General features: G+C 44.5%; 1 protein-coding gene across 11 annotated transcripts in view; it reads left to right on the top strand.

Annotated features, from left to right (window-relative positions):
- ptprfa (protein tyrosine phosphatase receptor type Fa) overlaps positions 1 to 21,245 on the top strand; it is a 65,212-nt gene that overhangs the window by 10,142 nt on the left and 33,825 nt on the right. For 6 of the 11 annotated variants that reach the window (XM_061779972.1, XM_061779971.1, XM_061779982.1 and 3 more), the window contains 6 exons: positions 6,879 to 7,048; positions 7,115 to 7,260; positions 10,005 to 10,146; positions 12,577 to 12,765; positions 17,218 to 17,235; positions 19,429 to 19,539. In XM_061779972.1, coding sequence (XP_061635956.1) covers positions 6,949 to 7,048; positions 7,115 to 7,260; positions 10,005 to 10,146; positions 12,577 to 12,765; positions 17,218 to 17,235; positions 19,429 to 19,539 — 706 coding nt within the window. In that variant the 5' untranslated portion in view covers positions 6,879 to 6,948. Of the gene's footprint in view, positions 1 to 2,758; positions 2,986 to 6,878; positions 7,049 to 7,114; positions 7,261 to 10,004; positions 10,147 to 12,576; positions 12,766 to 17,217; positions 17,236 to 19,428; positions 19,540 to 21,245 lie in introns of those variants that run through there. The other 5 variants (XM_061779981.1, XM_061779980.1, XM_061779978.1 and 2 more) reach the window with 2 other exon arrangements.

Below are 21,245 nucleotides of genomic sequence, written 5' to 3'. Positions count from 1 at the left end.
ATTTCTCATCCCATCTACACCATGGTAAAATAATTTCAACCCTGCCCCTAAACTTCTAGCCTTACTGCCGTTCCACTTGGTCTCCTGGACACACAATATATCAACCTTTCTCCTCATCATCATGTCAACCAACTCCCGAGATTTTCCTGTCATAGTCCCAACATTCAAAGTCCCCGCATTCAGTTCTAGGCTCTGTGCTTTCCTCTTCTCTTTCTGCCGAAGAACCCGCTTTCCACCAAATAATGGAAGAAAATACTGTACAGTCACTTGTTGACCTCACGTCACCTAACCTCACATCACTTGACCTCATGTCACTTGTTGACCTCACGTCACCTGACCTCACATCACTTGACCTCATGTCACTTGTTGTCCTCACGTCACCTGACCTCACATCACTTGACCTCATGTCACTTGTTGACCTCACGTCACCTGACCTCACATCACTTGACCTCATGTCACTTGTTGTCCTCACGTCACCTGACCTCACATCACTTGACCTCATGTCACTCGTTGACCTCACGTCACCTGACTTCACATCACTTGACCTCATGTCACTTGTTGACCTCACGTCACCTGACCTCACATCACTTGACCTCATGTCACTTGTTGTCCTCACGTCACCTGACCTCACATCACTTGACCTCATGTCACTCGTTGACCTCACGTCACCTGACTTCACATCACTTGACCTCATGTCACTTGTTGTCCTCACGTCACCTGACCTCACATCACTTGACCTCATGTCACTTGTTGACCTCACGTCACTTGACCTCACGTCACCTGACCTCACATCACTTGACCTCATGTCACTTGTTGACCTCACGTCACCTGACCTCACATCACTTGACCTCATGTCACCTGACCTCACATCACTTGACCTCATGTCACTTGTTGACCTCACGTCACCTGACCTCACATCACTTGACCTCATGTCACTTGTTGACCTCACGTCACCTGGCCTCACATCACTTGACCTCATGTCACCTGACCTCACATCAATTGCTGACCTCATGTCACTTGTTGACCTCACGTCACTTGACCTCACGTCACTTGTTGACCTCACGTCACCTGACCTCACGTCACTTGAACTCACGTCACCTGACCTCACGTCACTTGACCTCACGTCACCTGACCTCACATCACTTGACCTCATGTCACTTGCTGACCTCACGTCAACTGACCTCACGTCACTTGAACTCACGTCACCTGACCTCACATTGCTTGACCTCACATCACTTGACCCCATGACCACGTGCAGTTCCACGCCTGACTCGGAGCTGCTGTTATATAAGCAACCGAATTGAAATGGGCTCAGTCGTTGTTTTTTCTTTGTTCTATTTGAGGGAGGCGTTTTTTTTCCTTAAGTGAAGGACGCATCTGGCGATTAATTGGGTCACGGCAACGATTTGAGGAAGCATGAAGTTGATCCGACATGACCTTCAGGGGTCACAAAAGTCTTTGTTGGTCCGGCTGTGATGGAGGAAGTGTTTCGGGGAGCGGGGGGGTCGCTGGCGGTCCGGGCTCTGCGTTTTTGTGTGTGAGGTGGGGGGCGCGTGAGGTGCGGGCCGTATCCATTTCAACAACACAAAAACGTTCTTTTCCTTCTAAAGGCGAACAGCTCACGTTTCTACCGCACATGAATCACTGCTGAGAACATGAACTCATGGGGGGTCAAAAGTCACATGACACCAACACAAAAGCGGCCAAGCAGCGGGTGTGGCCGCTTCATGCCCCGCCCCCGCGAAGTCACGCAACCATCATGTTGGCGTCCTGAAGGAGGCGGTCGCGTCTCGTGTTGCGTTCGCTTCAGGGCGCAATGAAGTGGCCGCGCCAGCGCCGAGCCTCTGCCCACTTGCTGTCTGTCATGTCAGACTTTTTTTTCTTTTTCCCTCACTCTTCTACCTTGTCTCTGTGATGCGGGTGCACTCGCGGCCGACAACGAGGCGCTCTAAAGCGGCTACGCCGGCCCTAAGTCCGTCCACGCGCCGGCTGTCACGTCACGTCAGACTTTTCTTGAATTTCTTCCCCCTCCCTCGCGCTTCTGTCTTTCTCTTCGTGACGCGCACGCACTCATGGCTGACGACGAGGCGCTCTAAAGCTGTCAGCGGACTATCCAAAGGGAAGATACATTTTCGGGTGCAGGCATAGCTAACTAACCGCACGTCGCAATTTCTCCGGATAACCGCTGACGTGAACGAAGACGCTCATGTTCTTATTTAGCGGTCTTGTCTTCAAGCATGTTTTGTAACGTATCTGTGAATTTTCTCGCAGGGACTTTAGCACAGGAAATGAAAAACATTTTGGGTTTTTGTGTACATGTAAACGCAAGCGAACGTTGAAGATTCCCAACGGGGTCTTCTCGAAGACCCTCATCCACGCGTACGCTCCTGCTCTGTTTCCCAACAAGCACTCGTCCTCCTCCTCCCCCTCGTCTGCTCCAGTAGCACTAGAGGGAGGAGCCGCTCTCACCTGGGTCAAACCTCTAGCGCAGCTCCCACCCTAGTGACCCCCAACCCCCGATTGACGCCCCCCGATCCCCCGAGAGGAACCCGACACCCTCGACGCGGTCTCCGCTGCGGCGACGTGAGCGGCTTCCCAGCGGGCGATGTCAGATCGATCGCGACTCCGCAGCCGGCCTCCGCCTGTGGTTGACCCAGCCGGAACCCCCCCCCCCCCACCCCCGCAGTAGCCCCCTCCCCCCCTCCTCCAACAACACCCCCAGGCTGCACGCTGAGCAGCCAGAAGGAGGAGCACTTTTAGGGGCTTTACGTGAGAATTCTTCGAAGGCTGCCAGCATTTTTGCAACTCTGGAAAGTCGTCTTCATGCTTGTTGGCCGCAGGTCTTCTTCATCTTCAGAAGAGTCTTCTTCATCCTTGACACGTCTTTATTCATCTCATCTTTGGACCATCTTGTTTTACCCTCAGAAGTCAGCAGAGTCTTCTTGTTTTTCTTCCATTTCTTCATCCAGTGTACCTGTGGTGCAGGTGAGACGTCTGCTCGCACGTCACGTTTTCTGTGTTTAATGGACAATAGTGGAATTCCGGTGGTGAGAGCAAGAGCTCACCATGGCGTTTATTATTATTTTGGGTGTGTGTCTTTATTTGAGTTTTTTTTTGTTTTATTTTACTGTGTTAGTGTACTGTATGGTTTCCTGTTTTCTATGCCGTGCTTCTATTTGTGTATATGTTGTGTTAAAATATATTTCAAAGTAATTTACCCGCCAAAAAAAGGTGGAACTTTCCAGAAGATTGCAATTTTCCCTCAAATGCTGGTGTTGTTGTATACGGTCCTCAAACGTGTACTGTGAATGTAGTGTGTGCACGTCGTCCACATTAGTTAGTAAGAAACTGCTTCAATTGTTAGTCAGTAACCAGTTGGAATGAATCAAGGGGGGTTGTTGAGTGACCCGGTCGTGCACTTTGAACCCGCTGCAGGTGTCCACACAAGTGTTGCCGTCGCACGTTCAAGGAAACAACCTGACAAAATGCAACATTTCTGTTCCGGCCTCCCCCCCAAAAAATGACAACACATTTTGTCATGTGTATGTTCGATAAGGAAAATCTATATCATTGTCCTTTATAAAAACATACAGGAATAATTACATAATTAAATACAATGTAAAAAATTAATATGTTTGGTGTGGCATTTTCCATTGTCGTGCTTTAAGCAAGCAGGGGTATTCTAAGGCAAAGTTGTTTTAAAGACACAGTGTGTAATTCACTTTGTTGTAGGTTTAGTTTGACAGTAAACGGGGCGTGGCACGAAACAGCTTGAAGCCTCTTTTTTGGGAAAACAAATGTTCGCCATTTACCAAAATGTTGCTCGTCGCGAGTTCGCCGCCACCGCACAGCGCTTGTAAATCAAGTTTGCGCTCGCAAATCAAAGCGGAAAATGGATCACACGAAAAAAAATCATATCGGGAAAAAACTCCCAAAACTCCCAAAAACGCTTTTGATGGGTAGCAATGACAAAACAACACATTACGAATGATAATGATCTGACCTTCTCTCCCCTTTTCACTAAATTAGTCCATATATTATTTTTCACCAACATTCTTTTTTAAAAATATTATTTCTTTATTCTATTCACTGTTTTAATGTTCCAAAACTCCATGACGTCAAAATATTCAGCTCATTCAGAACGTTCAGTTATCACATTTCGCATTTTCCACAAGAAAAATACTTTCAAATTCATCGAAAAATTCATAATGTTCAACATTCCAATAATTCCTACTTTTTGAAAAATTGCACATTTTATGTTGATTTCATCGAGATGTTTTAACAAATTCACCTCAAATTCAACATTTTTTAAAAACTGATTTTAATTCACAATTCCAAATATTCCTATTTTTGGATGAAAAATAATCATTTTTAAGCAAATTTACATTGATTGTATAATTCTGCATTTTACAAAGTCTCCTATTCTACATTTGTAATTCATACTACAACATTCACACACAAGTTCAGCCAGAATTGCACGTTTTGTTTTTATGGAGTTTTATAGCTTCAGATAAAATGTCAGTTTCTAAAAAAAAAAATAATAATAAATCCAGATGAGGAACATAAAAAAAGAAACAAAACAGGGACAAGGATGTTTCATCTTTAAATTTTTTTTTTTTCGAGATTTGTAAATGTTAAAACGGGTCAGTTTGACCCGTGACATACCAGGTTAGTCAACTGAAATCCAAGTTCCAAGGAGAGGAGTAATACATGCCGACTGAGTAACTAAAATCACGTTTATGTCCAAAAACGTGGTCCATCCAAAGTTTGTCAAATGTGACTGAAAATGTGATAGTCATGCTCGTTCAAATGACTGATTTGTTTTGTTTGTCAGTGGCTTCTGTTAATAATAATAGATATTTTTTTTCTGGAAAAAAATGTTTTCCACGCTGTCCGGCTGGTTGCAATTATTATTTTTTTTATTTTTTATTTTTTTCTGGCAAGAAATCTTACACGTTGCGAAGCAAAAGAGTCCCCGGGGCAAGTTTGAGTTTCACGCAGCTGGAATTACGTCCGTGAGACACAACAGTCGCGAACACACAGACACACACGCGCACACACACAAACGTGTTCCGTTCCCACCGGTGGAATGCGGCTGCTCGCTTACATCATTGCTCAAAGATCCGCTAATGCTAATGCTCCAATTTCATGACATCATCACTCAAAAGTACTTCACACTCGACTTCAATTATTTCTTTTTTTTATGTGGAAACGAGCAAAATTCCAGCCCTAAAAAAAGCCCCACATTTCTATTAAAGAAAAATAGCACTGTACTGTATAAAAAAGATAATAAAAAATTGCCTAGCCCCATTTTTAATTGCTTACCTTTTTTCCTTTTTTATTTGCCTTTCTTACTTTCTCTTTTTTAATTGCCTTCATTTTCTCTATTTTTATTTGCTTTCTTCCTTTCTTTTTTAAATGACCTTTCTTTTTTCTCTTCTATAATTGCCTTCCCTTACTTCCTTTTTTTTTTTTAATTGCCTTTGCCCCAATTTTAATTGCCTTTCTTTATTTCCTTTTTAAAGAAAATTGCCTTTCTTACTTTCTCTTTTTTAATTTCCTTTCTTTCCCCCCTTTTTATATTGTGTTTCTTTCCCCCCCCCCTTTTTTTTTAAATGGCTTTCTTTTTTTTTGTTGTTGAAAAAAACCATTTTCCCCCCCAAAAAATTGGCTTTCTTGAGATTCCACCGCTAATGGCGCTAATGGCGCTAATGGCGCTAATCCGGCTTTTGTGGCCTTCCTCTTTCGGACGACAACGTCACCTGACTCGTGTGCTCAGTCATTCGCGCTCTCTCTGCTCCTCAACACATACTCAACGATACCACATGACTGTACAATATAGCACGCTACCATACTATTATTTACAAAAAAATAATAAATCTATAATATAGTTGCCTTAGCAAGAGTAACTAAGGGGCGTGGCTTAGTGGAAGCTTCATGGTCCAAAACATCTCGCACCTGAGATGAAGAACCACCGAGGCGGGTGTCGGGTAGCTTGGGCGACGTGCCCGCAGCACCCGTAGACGCGCCGGCTCCGCCGGCGTCGACATTTGAGCACGTTTACGACAGGTGGCCGCCGGGCAGCTGGCCAGTCGGCGTTCGGCGTGGTCGAGCGCCGCCGTGACGCGTGACGTGTCCGCCGCGCTGCAATGTGACAAAGTGTGGTGCGCCGTTGTTCGGGGGGGGGGGGGGGGGCGGACGTGGCCTCGGAGGTCGGAGGTCGGAGTGAGGGAATTGAGCTTTTACAGCAACATCAGTTAATCGGCTCACATAATCCATTTTGTGGCCATTGTCCTCATTTGTGTGGCGCGTCGACTATCACGAAGCGACCCACCAAAAAGTCTCAAGGAGCCATCGTGAAAAGACACAGGAAGTCGACCGTGTTCGTTAGTTCGGCCATTTTAGGCTCATGTTGGACTTTTCCAGCTGTCCTTTGAATTTTGGGGAAATTTAGCCCCCAAAGTCAGTTTCACTTTGGAACATACAGTGCCGTGACAAAGTATTGGCCCCCTTCTCAAATTCTTATATTTTTGCAGAATTTCCTCACTTTCACTTTCATGTTCAAGAGCATCCAAAAAAATGTAAATATCAGACTGTGAGTCTTGCGCCGTTTTAAGCGTGCGAGGCCTGAACTTGTTTTGGGTCGGAAAAGGTTGACATTCCTCTCGTACTTTCCATCTTTAAACACTGAGACGGTTACAGCTGTTTCTTAATCACGCTTTCGACGCTGCAAACGGAGCGTTATTTCACATATGACACTTTGTTTACTTTGGTGTGCCTGCTCATCGTTTTGATGGCTTGAAACGACTCGGCGGTTGCTTCACGTTAGCATTTTGAGCTAACGACAGCTTTGCATCCTTTTCCATCTCTCCCGGCAGGTGTCTCTCGATGACGGCGTGAATTTGTAGCCAACCGGCAGCCTCGTCAGGAGCGTAGAGGAGAGAGAAGATGGGCATGCGCCGCATCTGTCGGCCCGACGCTGGCGCCGTTCCCCTCCTGGCGCTCTTGTTGTCGTCCGCCTCGCTGGTGCTGCCGTCTCACGCCGACAGTGAGTGCAGTGCAGTACGCGGCGTTTACCGTACGCGCCGTTTTACGGCGGCGTTTTTCCTCGCAGGCGTGCCGAGCTTCGTCAAGTCGCCCGACGACCTGACGGGCATCTCGGGGGGCGTGGCCTCGTTCGTGTGCCAGGCGCTGGGCGAGCCCAAGCCGCGCATCACCTGGATGAAGAAGGGCAAGAAAGTCAGCTCGCAGCGATTTGAGGTACGACGCCCGACACGACACGCCCACCTTCGCGCCCGTGCTGGTGATGAATATTGTTTCATTTGAAAATATGGAGAAATTATCTGTGTAAATTCATTCAAATTAAATCAACTTATTGAAATATATGATTCAAAAACGGAGCATTGTTATCCAAAATATTTGTAATTAAATGACTGAAAGTTAAAGTGAACTTGTTTTGATTTTAAAATATTGAAAATATATCCATCCATCCATTTTCCGTACCGCTTCTCCTCATGCGGGTCGCGGGCGTGCTGGAGCCCATCCCAGCTATCTTCGGGCGAGAGGCGGGGTACGCCCTGAACCGGTCGCCGGCCAATCGCAGGGCACATCGAAACAAACAACCATTCACACCTACGGGCAATTTAGAGTCTTCAATTAACCTAGCACGCATGTTTCGGGGATGTTGGAGGAAAGCGGAGTGCCCGGAGAAAAGCCACGCAGGCGCGGGGAGAACATGCAGACTCACACAGGCGGGACCGGGATTCGAACCAGCAACCTCACAACTGTGAGGCAGACGTGCGAACCGGTCTGCACCGTGCTGCCATATGTAAATTAAGCATGATTTTATTTTTGTAACATTTGAATCAAAATACAGTATATCGGAATCAGAATCAGAATCATCTTTATTTGCTTAGTATCTAAAAAACACACATGGAATTTGTCTCCGGTAGGTGGAGCCGCTCTAGTCCAGCAACAGACAGCCATTGGACAGAAAATACTTTTGAGAAATGAAAAAAAAAACCAGTTGATTTTATTTTACATGTGTTTTGTGGACTTGGAGAAGGCGTTCGACCGTGTCCCTCGGGGAGTCCTGTGGAGAGTGCTTCGGGAGTATGGGGTACCGAACCCCCTGATACGGGCTGTTCGGTCCCTGTACGACCGGAGTCAGAGTTTGGTCCGCATATCCGGCAGTAAGTCGGACTCGTTTCCGGTGAGGGTTGGACTCCGCCAAGGCTGCCCTTTGTCGCCGATTCTGTTCATAACTTTTATGGACAGAATTTCTAGGCGCATCCTGCCCCAAGTGGAGGAGTTCAAGTATCTCGGGGTCTTGATCACGAGTGAGGGAAGAATGGAACGGGAGATCGACAGGCGGATCGGTGCAGCGTCTGCAGTGATGCGAACTTTGTATCGGTCCGTTGTGGTAAAGAAAGAGCTAAGCCGAAAGGCGAAGCTCTCAATTTACCGGTCAATCTTCGTTCCTACCCTCACCTATGGTCAGGAGGTGTGGGTCGTGAGAAGCTCGGTCATCCGGGAGGATCTCAGAGTAGAGCCGCTGCTCCTCCGCATTGAGAGGAGCCAGATGAGGTGGCTGGGGCATCTGATTCGGATGCCTCCCGGACGCCTCCCTGGTGAGGTGTTCCGGGCATGTCCCACCGGGAGGAGACCCCGGGGACGACCCAGGACACGCTGGAGAGACTACATCCTTCGGCTGGCCTGGGAACGCCTCGGGATCCCCCCCGGAAGAGCTGGATGAAGTGGCTGGGGGGAGGGAAGTCTGGGCGTCCCTGCTGAAACTACTGCCCCCGCGACCCGACCCGGATAAGCGGTAGAAAATGGATGGATTTTATTTTGTTCCTCTCGGTACTTGAAATGAGATCTGCAAAATCCATGTTTGCGTTGAAGACGTGTGCGTTTAACAGCTTATCGCATTCCCGGACGTTCGCAAACAAAAGTTCACCTTTTGTGTCGCCCAGGGTAAGAACGCTCGAGAATGTTTGCTCGGTGTCACGGTGGGCGTCGGGTTGCCGCGTAACCGAAGCCGACCCTCATCATTCCTCCGCCGCACACCTGAGTGTCGTAATTGGCTGGCGACGTTCTGGGCAGTTCCGAATGCCATCCATCCATTTTCTTTACCGCTTTATCCTCAGTAGGGTCGCGGGCTGCTGGAGCCCATCCCAGCCAACTTCGGGCGGGAGGCGGGGTACACCCTGAACCGGTCGCCTGCCAATCGCAGGGCACATCGAAACAAAGAAGCAATCGCACTCACATTCGATTTAGAGTCTTCAATCAACCTAGCACGCACGTTTTTGGGATGTGGGACGAAACCGGAGTGCTCGGAGAAAGACCACCCAGGCACGAGGAGAAAATGCAAACTCCACAAAGGCGGGGCCGGGATTTGAACCCAGGTCCCCAGAACTGTGAGGCAGACGTGCTAATCAGTCGTCCACCGTGCCGGCTGCAATCCGGAATGTTCTCCAGGAATCATCTTCTTCTTCATCTTCTTCAAGTGGAGCTCAAAGCTGAAAGCGACGCCCACCCGCCGGGAGGTGCCCGCCTCATTAGCGCAGGAATGCCGTGGCGGAAGTGCAAAGCCCCGTGTCCCGACCTCTGAGTCGTTAACACCCACCCCCTTCTGCGTGCCCCCCCATCCCCCGCGTCACCCCCCCCCCACACCCCTCAACATTCCCAAGACCCCTCGCATACCCAATCTCCACTCAGGCACGTCATTGCATGCAAAACTTCCTCCTCGCTAGGTGGTCCTCCTTTCTTCGGTCCGTTGAGCTGCAAGCCGAACGAAAACCTGGACGGAGGCGGGACACACCCTGGACCGGTCGCCAATCGATGTCAGGGCACATTTGGACAAACAATGGAGTGGTCAGACTTGTGGAAGTCAACATTCATGCATTTTCTAGCTTCTCCTACTATTCCCTTTTGACATTTTCTTAAGCTAAACTAAGATAGGCTAGGCTAGGCTAGGCTAACCTCTCCCATCGTCTTCGCAGGTGATCGAGTTCGACGACGGCTCGGGTTCGGTTTTACGCATCCAGCCGCTGAGGACGCACCGCGACGAGGCCGTCTACGAATGCAATGCCGCCAACAGCCTGGGAGAGATCAACACCAGCGCCAAACTCACCGTACTGGAAGGTGCTACGCCCGCTTTCATGCGTTGTGTAAAAGGGGCTCAAGACAGCGACAATTAGTGTCGGGTGTTAAACTTCACAAACCTCTAACGGCTTTTCGCTTTCCTCTTACACACAGCTGTCCTTCCGCCTCAGGTCTAGCCTCTGACTCTATCTTTGAAGCCAGGGTCCACTTTGAGTACCTGTTCCATGTCGGTACCTTTCACACAGGACAAACACCCAGGAAAAAGCTGGCGTTGATGTACTGTGTGAAAGGGGCTGAAAACGTGTCATCACAAAATTAGATGACTGGTGTGTCGTATAAAATGGTTGACTGATGGCGACGATTTAGTGTCTGGTGTTAAACTTCAGACCCCCATCCCAGCTTTCTGCTATCCCCTTACACACAAATAGTTGGGTGTAAGGACAGTGAAAATTGCTTTCCACACAACAAATGATACTACTGTTACTACATGGGAAGGCAGTAAATCCGCTGGCTGACTCACCCCATTCTATGTCAGTGACCTTTCCCACCCAAGTGCTCAACTTAACACATCTGTCACAGGTTGTCCACTGTTTTAGCTTTGTGGTTTGAACTCCGAGGCAGGGAAATTAACAGAACAATTTCGTACCCCCAATTCTGTGTCAGGGCCATTCATATGGAACAGCGACACGGGAAACGTCACTGAAAATGCCGACTGCTATTGTGGCCTAAGTGCGACCTTGCTGGATGGCAGAGTGGTCAAAAAAAGTGACCTAGAGACAAGCTCAGGGGCCCCATTGACACGCCGGGGTACGCACCTGTTTTCTGTTTTCTGGACAGACGTGACTTACCAGGCATAACTTCCACCTCACGCACGCATGTTTTCACGCATGTTTCCACGCCCGCCGCACCAAGGTCGCCACAGAGAGGGCGAGTCGATGCCAAGGGTCAAAGTTGCACACTTATCTTTAGATCAGCTTTTATTTTTAAATTCATTGGTTGAGCTCAAAAGTGCATGATAACATTTGACTGCCACATTCAATTAGATTTGTGTCATTAAAGTACGTGTGCACAGAAGCGCTAGTACAGGTATGTGTGCCTATGTTTCCACAGATTGCGCTATGCCCCTATGTTAAAGCTATAGTATGCTACCTATATATTTATTATGTATCATTTTTAATGTGTATATATGTATATATTGGACGACTGGTTAGCACATCTGGCTCACAGTTCTGAGGATCGGGGTTGAGTGGAGCTCGCATGTTCTCCCCGTGCCTGGGTGGCTTTTCTCCAGGTACTCCGCTTTCCTCCCACATCCCCAAAACATGCGTGGTAGGTTGATTGGAGACTATAAATTGCCCATAGGTGTGAATGTGAGTGCGAATGGTTGTTTGTTTCGATGTGCCCTGCGATTGGCTGGCGACCAGTTCAGGGAGTACCCCGCCTTTCGCCCGAAGATAGCTGGGATAGGCTCCAGCACAACCGCGACCTGCATATAATAATAATAATTATTATTCATATAATAATAATAATAACAATAATAATCATAATTAATTATTATAATTTTTGTTGATGCTATTGCTATCTTCTGCTCTTTTAGCCTATTTTTCCAGTTGACCTATGGCGTCAACAAATGTAAACAAGCTACCTGGTGGCTAACTAACTGCTAGCATAGGAAACAGTGATTTGGACAGTGTTACATCACAGTGTCTTTTTACTTTATACAAACTATCTGTTTTGGAAATTGTTGCTGTGGGGGTGTGTGACGGAATCTCAAGCCGAAACCCCTCTAAGCCCCCCTAAGCGTCCTCCTCCTTCTTCCCCCACGCTGTCACTTTTGTTTGGCTTCCTGATCAGGTTGCGGGTGTGCTCGCCTAAACGGCGCGCGCCTCATGGTCACACTTTATTCACGACGTGTTTTGAAACCGGAGCAGCTCTTAAATCTGTCCTGGTATCTCGGCTCAGGAAAACAATATCAAGATTACCCACAGCAGTGATTCCCAACCAGTGTGCCGTGGCCCATTAGTGTGCCACGAGCGATCTTCAGGTGTGCCGTATGAAATTATCAAATTTTACTTAACTGCTCAAAAAATTACTCATTTACAAGAAATCTTTGTCCCTTTATTTATGCCAGTGAAGCAAAGTGACAGACGAACAAATACATGCTCTTCTATTAGATATCAGGAAGTACAAAACGTAATGACTGTGTATCGACTTTTTGTGACGTTTGTTTGTTGGTGTGCCGTGAGATTTTCCAATTGTAAAATATGTGCCTTCGCTCCATAAAGGTTTGAAATCACCGGTGTACAGTGAACCCGCACTATATCGCGGTTCATCGTTTGCGCCCTTGCTGTATCACAGGTTTAGAAGCGATTGTTTTTTTCTTTCTTATGGATTTGTACAGCATACTGTATACACTGTACAGGTAAGTCCGGGATTGACTGTATTTTGAAGTATGTTGTGTTGTGTCAGAGGAGCAGATCCCTCACGGCTTCCCGAGCATCGACATGGGACCTCAGCTGAAAGTGGTGGAGAGGACGCGCACGGCCACCATGTTGTGCGCCGCCAGTGGAAACCCAGATCCCGAGATCTTCTGGCTCAAGGACTTCCTGCCCGTGGACATCGAAAGCAGCAACGGACGCATCAAGCAGCTGCGCTCAGGTAAGCCGCACATAACATGGCCGCTACGCTAGAACACCCAATATGGCTGCCACTTGAACACGGCAGCGAGCTAGCCGGAATTCCTTTTCCAGGAAAGAAGACCACTGGAACACAACCGACAAGGCAAACCCACCTGTGCCCTTTTCCTCACACCACAATACTGTCTAAAGCTAATGCTAATGGTGTAGGTAAAAAAGAAGCCAACTGTGGTCATTTTATCTGGTTGAAGGACATGGATAACTGGTTTAAGCTAATAGCATTGTTAGCATCAGAGTATAATTGCCATTTTTAAATTACTGTGACAATTTCAATAAAAAAAACAATGTTTTTTTCAGAAAACCTTCAAACATGACTTTGGCAATTATTCTATTTGTTAACAGAATTAGGATCCCCAAAAGCAGACACGTGGTTAGGTTGTGTACATTTGATTTAATAACCAAAGTTGTATATAACATACGTGGAGAAAGCGGAACTAAAAGTGCACGTAACACGCGAGTACAAGTAGTAAAAGTACAATCCATAGGAGACGCTGACAAAAAGGTTAGCGTGAAACAAGTACCAACTATCCGGATCTAAACTAACTAGGTGGACGGAGCCACAGCAGAAGGATGACGCCAAGAAAAGAAAAAAACTAAAAGGGAATCTAATCCACACCAGATTAGAAGGGACTCAGGGTTTGCGTCAGACACGAAATGTACCAAAACTAATACTAAGGTACAAGAAGCAATCGTGTAATACGCATAGGTGTGGAACAGCGAGGAACAATGGAAGAGAGCAATGCAATACAATAATCCAGCGGCCTCCTTCTGTTTCTGTTGCACCTAAATAACCAACTGATCATCATTGCCATCAGGTGTGCAACAGGAGACGCCGCCCACGAGCAGTCAGCCAGGAAACTGGAGACTGAAAAAGAAAAAACAGCAGAGGCAGAGAACGGGGACATGACACTAAGGGGCTAACAAGGTGACATAGAAGTGCACTGTTGTCATGTTAACTGGCTAAAGCAAATAATAGCTAGCTAAAGTTAACGGTATGCATGAAATAGTGGTTCACCGTGGTCATGCTAGCTGGCTAATGCTAACGTGCTAATGTATATAAAATAGAGGTCTGCTGTGGTCATGTTTATAGACTAAAATAGCAGTGCACGCTGGTCATGTTAGCTAGTTAAAGCTCACGGTAGTGATGGCGAGATGAAACTTCAGGACGCATCGTAACACTTCAGTCATTGGTTCGAGTAATGGTTCATTTCTTGATGCTTCATGTGCACACGAATCCACCTGCTGGTCATGTGCAAAATCACAGGCAGCTGTATCTTAACACTTTCACTGCCACTGAAGGCTTTAGACGTCAAATATCCATGTTAACTGGGAGGGCTGCCACTGATTAACCACATACCTTTATGTGATGCGTTGCATTTTGCATCTTTTTGCCTTTTGTGAATGACTATGTATGACAAAACAATCCTTGACCAAGTAATTTCCCAACATATAGTGTATAATAAATTATTTGTGAACGTACTCTGTGTGCATAAAATATTCATCATCACTGGTATGGCAGGTTGTATAATGTTTTTCTGTCACTTTCAGAAAGTGGCATGGGCTTAAGCGGGCAGAGGACGTTGAAAGTGCTTATTTAGAAATAATAGTTTATCACCATTTTTGTTATAAGTGATTCATTCAAGAGCAGGATTATATAAATTGGGGTAGAGTCATTTTTCCTCTCCCAGTTAGGTTTGATTGTACCCTACTTTCTTGGAACACAATAAACCTCTTCCCTTTGAGTAAAATAAGAAATGGTGGAAAATACAGTTTTTGATAAACAAATGTGATTAATAAGACCACACGACCACCATACCCCAGGTGAATCAAGTGCACCAATCGCTAGTCTGTTAGCCCAGGGTGCTAGGTCAGCGGCCAGGAGCCTATTTCCAAGGATTAAGAGGAGTGACGTAAACTGAAATAGCTCGCTATATCTACTGTCCAAGCCAAGTCCAAACTATGCTGTAAACACTCTCCGAACTCTAGTAGCCTATACAAACTACACAATCTTTATCCAAACTCTGAGCTGATCGCAACTCTATAAATATATATATTTTTTAAAAACACGTTTTGAATGGAGACTGCATGAGGGCTGTCAAACCTAGCAGCAAACTCTGAAGTGCTTTCCGAATCGGTCACGTGGTACAGCGGGACAGCGAGGCTTCGGACGTCATCATTTCCGGCTCCTCCCCTAAATGAAACAAGCCTCGATATGCGTTTTGCAGAAACGCCCCCTTCATTACCCGAAACACGCTTCGAAGAGTCGGCACATCTCGTAACATCACTAGCTAACGGTGTATGTACAAGTAAAATAGAGGTACACTGTGGTCTTGTTTTAGTTGGCTGAAACTAAACTCGAGCAATGGGTACATTCAGAAAGTCAATCTGACGTTCTAACTTTACTCTAAGTGTGCGAGTGTTCCAAGAGGCAGAGCGTGTGCACTTTCTTTGAATTTACGAACGACCGCCTTGCTTGAACAGCTTCCATGCTTGTCCTGCCTGACGCTCTGACGCGCTTTCTCCCCAGTCTCCCAGTATTCTCCGAATAACCTAACGGGACAGTCCAACAACGCTCTGAGTTTCCAAACAGTGTAGCACAGTGCACTCGGAGTGCATTTTCGAACTCACTCCATGTATGTAAAATATTGGTGCGTTGTGGTTATGTAAGCTGGCTAAAGATAATGCTAACATGGGTTGTAAAACGGAGGTGCACTGTGGTTGTGTTAGCTGGCTAAAGCCAATTTGCTGTGGTGATGTTCACTGGCTGAAATAGTGATGCACTGTGGCCATGTTTTAGTTGGCTAAAGCTAATGCTCACACTGTATGTAAAATAGAGGTACATTGCGTTCATGCTAGCTTGCCAAAGTTAACATTGTACACTATGTAGATGCGCCCTAATGGTGTAGATTACAAAAAAAGAGCTGTGCTGTAGTCAGTTTATCTGGCTAAAGCTAACACTAAAAATAGTTGTGTGTCTGCTCTGTGTCACGCTGTGGTCATGTTAGCTGGCTAATACGAAAGGTGGCTATATGTAAAACAGAGGTGCTAACGCTGCTCCACTGCCTCTCTTTTGAAGCAAAAATTGTGAAAAGATAATAAAATCTTATTATTTTTCACAATGACACACCATAAATCTGTCATTTGATGCCGGAGCGTCATGGAACGTCCAGCCTCTCCGCCCACCCGGTCCACTGGGCCCTTGGAGAGCTGCTGATGGCCCCTAACCAACCCCCAAGTGGGGCCACACAGCTTCCAGGGCCCCTCTTTGTCTTGGGACTTGGTTTATTATCCAGATGGACGGCATCTGCATAGTAACCATACCTCCATATGTCTCTGACTCATATAACAAAGTTTTATCATTCTATTGTTAGCAAAAATGCAGCACAATTACTTTGTTTAGCTTTCCACAAACAGAGAGAGAGAGTAGCTACAAACTTAGTAGAAGACTAACACTAAGCACTAAACAAAAAAAAGCTAGCAGGTGACTTAGTGGTTCATAATTAAAAGTAATTTTAATTAGACAGTAAAGGACAGTTAGCTTGATGCTAGGCGTGATGTAGCTCACCAATTGTGACTAATCCAGTGAGCTAGAGTGTAGCTTAGTTGGCAGTATGTCCGGAAGAGGGTGGCTAAGTAGTCTGTGTTTCAAATAAGGAGTACTTGGTCACTAAGGTAGTAGGTAGCTAGCTAGTCTGTAAAACAGATTGCTAGGGCTAGCTAAGTCGTCTAGAACGACGCAGCTGTTGGAAAAAAACAGTTAGCTAGATTGTAGCTAAGTAGTTGTTAAGTATGATAGCATTTGTTTGCTTGTTAGCAGGTAGCTCGAGGTTAGCGAATTTATTGGTAACTAAGGAGTAAATAGCTAGAGTATAGCAAAGTAGTCAGTAATTAAGTTAGCAGGTCATTAGCTAGGTTGTAAGTAGGAAAGATAACTAGAGGCTAGCTGTGTTGTTGTTGGTAAAATGCAGTTGGTTGGACTAGTGTAGCACAGTAGTTTGTTGGGAAGTACGTTAGCCCGTTGTTCGATGGTTAGCTCAGCAGTTTGTTTGTAAAGTACAATTAGCTAAATTATAGCTAAATACTTAGTGGGCCTAAGAGTAAGACAGAAAATTTGAGGTGAGCTAAGTGTAAGACTGGTTAGCTAAGTAGCTGGTAGCTTAGCATCTTAGGTTGGCTGTCGTCCTTGTTGACAGCAGGGTGTAGCATTTAAATAAGTACCTGTAGAAAATGATAGTGTGTGAATGTAAACTTAGGAGGAGAACACATAATAACAGCTTAGTAAAAACAAGAAATGCGTATTATATACTTATTCTAATTACACAGAAAGAGTAACAATCTTGTTGAGTTGTCTCCTTCCTCCCTGACTAATGAAAAATTCTTTCTGGTCTTATTTGCATTGACTTTACCTCACCAGGTGGTACACCGATCAGAGGTAAGAATGCTGGAGTACAGAAACACCTCCTAACCCCCACCAAAACCCCCCAAACCACCAAACCTCCTCATACACCTCCACCTCATCATTATCATCATCATCATCATCATCATCTTCATCATCTTCATCATCATAATTTCTGTTTGTCCACTTTCAACACTCAATCCTTCTTCTCAAAAGAACACTCAGCAGCATTCGTGTTCTTTTGTGTCATTTGATTTGAATGGAATTATGCCAATGTAACTCTTTAGTATCCAGTAGTTTAATATCTTAGCGCAAAGAGTTGAACAAGTCAAGAAGAACATTTTGGACATCTATGGACTCTGAATGCTTTTACAAAAATGCTTTGCAAGTGTGTAACCGAGTAGTTGGTATGTTAGCGGGGTTTTAGGTAGTCTGTTACAAAGACTGATAGCTTGAGGTTAGCTTTGTATTCAGTAGCTAAGGAGTCATATGTAAAATACAGTTAACTAGTTAGTTAGTGTAGCTGATATGTTGGTAAGTCTGTTACTGGGTCCTGAGCAGGTCTCTGTCTAAGACAGATAGCTTTAAGATTAGCTAAGTTGTTCGTAGAAAGATATAGTGAGCTACAGTGTAGCCAAGTAGTTAGCTAGTCTGTGAGTAAGACAAATAGCTGGAGGCTAGTTAAGTTGTTAAATTGAAGTTGTTATGAAAAATGTTTGCTAGAGTAGAGCCAAGTAGTTGGTAAGTACATTAGCAGGTCGTCAGCTCGTCTGTGACATACGCAGATAGCTCAAGGCCAACAAAGTTGTCCTTAGGGCGTTAGCGTAGTAGTTAGTATTGTTGTCAAAGTTTTGGCAACAATTTTAAAACTGCTAGTGCGCTACTCTATTCTTTGGAAATGGAACTTGAAGTGAAGTGTGGCGAAACCTTTCACCTGTAGCTCGCTCTAATTGGGCTAGCCTTCTCTAAAGAACAGGACTGATGTTGACATCTTACAAATCCATACCATGATGCATTTCACGAATCTATTCAGAAGACATGTCACAATTGCATGATGTAGTGTGTCACTGCACCTACAACGACACATCCTAGTTTTCTGTCTCAACTTAAACACAATTGTCCGACAAAAGTTCTCAAAAATATCTACAAAATGGAAATGAGGTGCAGTCGACATGTCAGGTAAGTTACATGAGAAAAGACATGCCGAGTACCCGTCAACACAGGAAAATAAGTTTCTACAACATCCAGTTTGACTCTGGAGTGAATTACATGGGTTATTGTATTTAGAGTGAATCGCAACATAATTAGAGTGCATCATATTGTATACCAATTGAGTTTGATTGTTTTATAATTGGAGCAAGTCATATCATGATTAGAAGGAATCGTATCATAATTAGGGTTCAATCACATGATATCATAATTGGGGTTTATTGTACAATAACTGGGGTAAAACATATCATAACAGCTTATTGTGTCGTAGTTGGACTGAATCACATTGTAATTCTAGTGAAGAGCATTATAATTTAGTGAATCAGCTCATATTTAGAGTAAATCCTCTGATGATTTGCGTTAATGAGATTATATTGCGAGTGAATTATATTGTAATTAATATAAAATGCATCGTAATTAGAGTAAATTGTATGGTAATTGAGATGAAACGTATCTTACTTAGACTGGAAAGAATCATACCGTAATTGGAGTGAATCCTGTCGTAATTGGAGTGAATCGAGTCGGATCGTAATTGTCGTGAATCGTGTTCTAATCGACAGAAAACACATTGTATCATAGCTGGAGTGAATCGCATCATAATTTGAATGAATCATTCCATACAGAGTGAATCATACCATATTGTAATTGGGGTTAATTGTATTGTAATTGGGGCTAATCTTATTATTATTATTTAATTAGAGTAAATGTATCATAAATGAAATGAATCGGATTTTAACAGGAATGAATCATATGATAATTGGACTGAATCGAATCATAATTACAGTCAATCGTATTGTAACTGGAATGCCTCTGGAATTGGATTAATTCGTATAATAATTTCAGTGGATCATATCATAATTAGAGTGAATCTTATCGTAACCGGAACCAGAACCACTACACCAGCAATGACTTTGAAGAATCAAAGACGCTAACGACGCTACATGAATACAAACTCTCAGTCACGCTGTCCAGTCGTAAGTAAACAAGGATGCTGACGTGACCTTTGACCTGCGTCCACAGGCGCTCTTCAGATCGAGAACAGTGAAGAGTCGGACCAGGGGAAGTACGAATGTGTGGCCGTCAACTCAGCCGGGACCAGATACTCGGCCCCAGCGAACCTCTACGTTCGAGGTAAGACCAGGAAGAAAACCACAGAGGCCTCCTGACGCATCACGCCAGGACTTCCTGCTTTGTCATGTCCAACTTCCTGTCTTGAGCATTCTCTGCGGCCCTCATTTGTCTTTGTTTGATTGATTGATTGATTGATTGTGTCCAAATTACTGTTCACCATGCTAGCAGTTAGCCACAGGCTAGCTAGAAGCACAGTCGCTGTTTTTAATCAGGCTTGTTGTTGCCTTTGATCTTTACAGGTGTGATGTCATCTTCTTCTTCTTCTTCTCCTCCTTCTTCGTCTTCTTGTGTTAGTTGTTGTTTGTGTCAAACACTCCTTCATCCGTTCACTCTGTCATCAGGGGCGGGTAGAGTAGCCAAATATTATACTCAAGTAAGAGTACTGTAACTTCAGAATAATATGAGTCAAGTCAAAGTAAGAAGTAGTCCTCCAAATAATTACTTGAGTAAGAAAGTAGTCAGTGAAAAAACTACTCAAATACTGAGTAACTAGTGAGTAACTTGTGATTTATTTTTTTAAATTAGAGCATGAATGTCAAATAAAATAAAAATAACTGAATAAAATATTAATGTGAAAATTCAGATATTGCTGAAAAATATGACTTAATCCAAAAATGATAAATAACATTTTTATTAAATTAAATCTTCATAAAATAACAAATTAAGGCAAACTCAGCTCTAAGAAGGGGTCTTATACTATATTGTTTCTACTTGTTAAAGGCTCACCAGGCAGATTACAAAATGGGGAACAAGGCTGCAGTGAATTTAAAAAGTATACACAACCCGCTTCAAATGCCAGGTTTTTGTGTTGTAAAACAATTTTGTCCAAGATAAATCATTTTCAAACCTTTTTCCACCATTAATGTGACCTAGAATTTGAACAACTCAACTGATTTATTTTTGTATCTTTTTGAGAGGTGATAATAAACAACGGAAATAAACTTGAATGTGATCGACTTGGACTTGACGTTGAACTTGCTGCCTTCTTTGCTAGGTCACCATTGCAAAACAGATGTCCTGTTTTAACTGCTCTTTTACCTGGTTAAATAAATTTGAAACAAAATAAAAATAAATCTGGTTGCACGAGGATGCACTAACTCTTGTACGTAAATGCCACGTGGCTGTGTTCAGAAGTAACAGATCACATTCAAACTCATGTCCACACACACCTGCCACCATTTAAATTTTTAAGTGGAAAAAACAACATGCATAAAACCTTACAGAAACATTTGCTTCATCCACTAAAATGACTGAATGAAGAAGCTGTTTGCTAACCAGACATATTGATAAAGTGTGTGTGTGTGTGTGTGTGTGTGAGAGAGAGACAGTGAAAGAGAGAGAGAGAGAGAGAGAGAGAGAAAGAGAGAAAACAAGATGCATGTTTTACAGTTACTTTAGACCTAAACGTAGCGTTAATGTTGCCATATGCTCACCAAGACAACAGCAAAAACATCTGCAACTTAGCGCAAGGTGTTCTCTCAAGTTAGAAGTGGGCTGAAATATGCAAGTTGATTGGTGAGCTGGAGTCAAATGTCACTGTGGTAATCACGGCGGATTGCAGCAACGGCGCCCGACGCAGAAGTCGACAACAAAAGTCTAAAAATAGATCGCGCATGCAATTATTGATAAATGAAAGTAGCGAGTGGCATGTAGAATATTGTAACGTAGTAAAAGTACCGTTTCACCTTAACATAAATAATCGAGTA

Source organism: Phyllopteryx taeniolatus, chromosome 7, assembly GCF_024500385.1.
Source record: "Phyllopteryx taeniolatus isolate TA_2022b chromosome 7, UOR_Ptae_1.2, whole genome shotgun sequence".
Taxonomy (NCBI): domain Eukaryota; kingdom Metazoa; phylum Chordata; class Actinopteri; order Syngnathiformes; family Syngnathidae; genus Phyllopteryx; species Phyllopteryx taeniolatus.
This window is presented reverse-complemented; position numbering and strand designations above follow the sequence as displayed.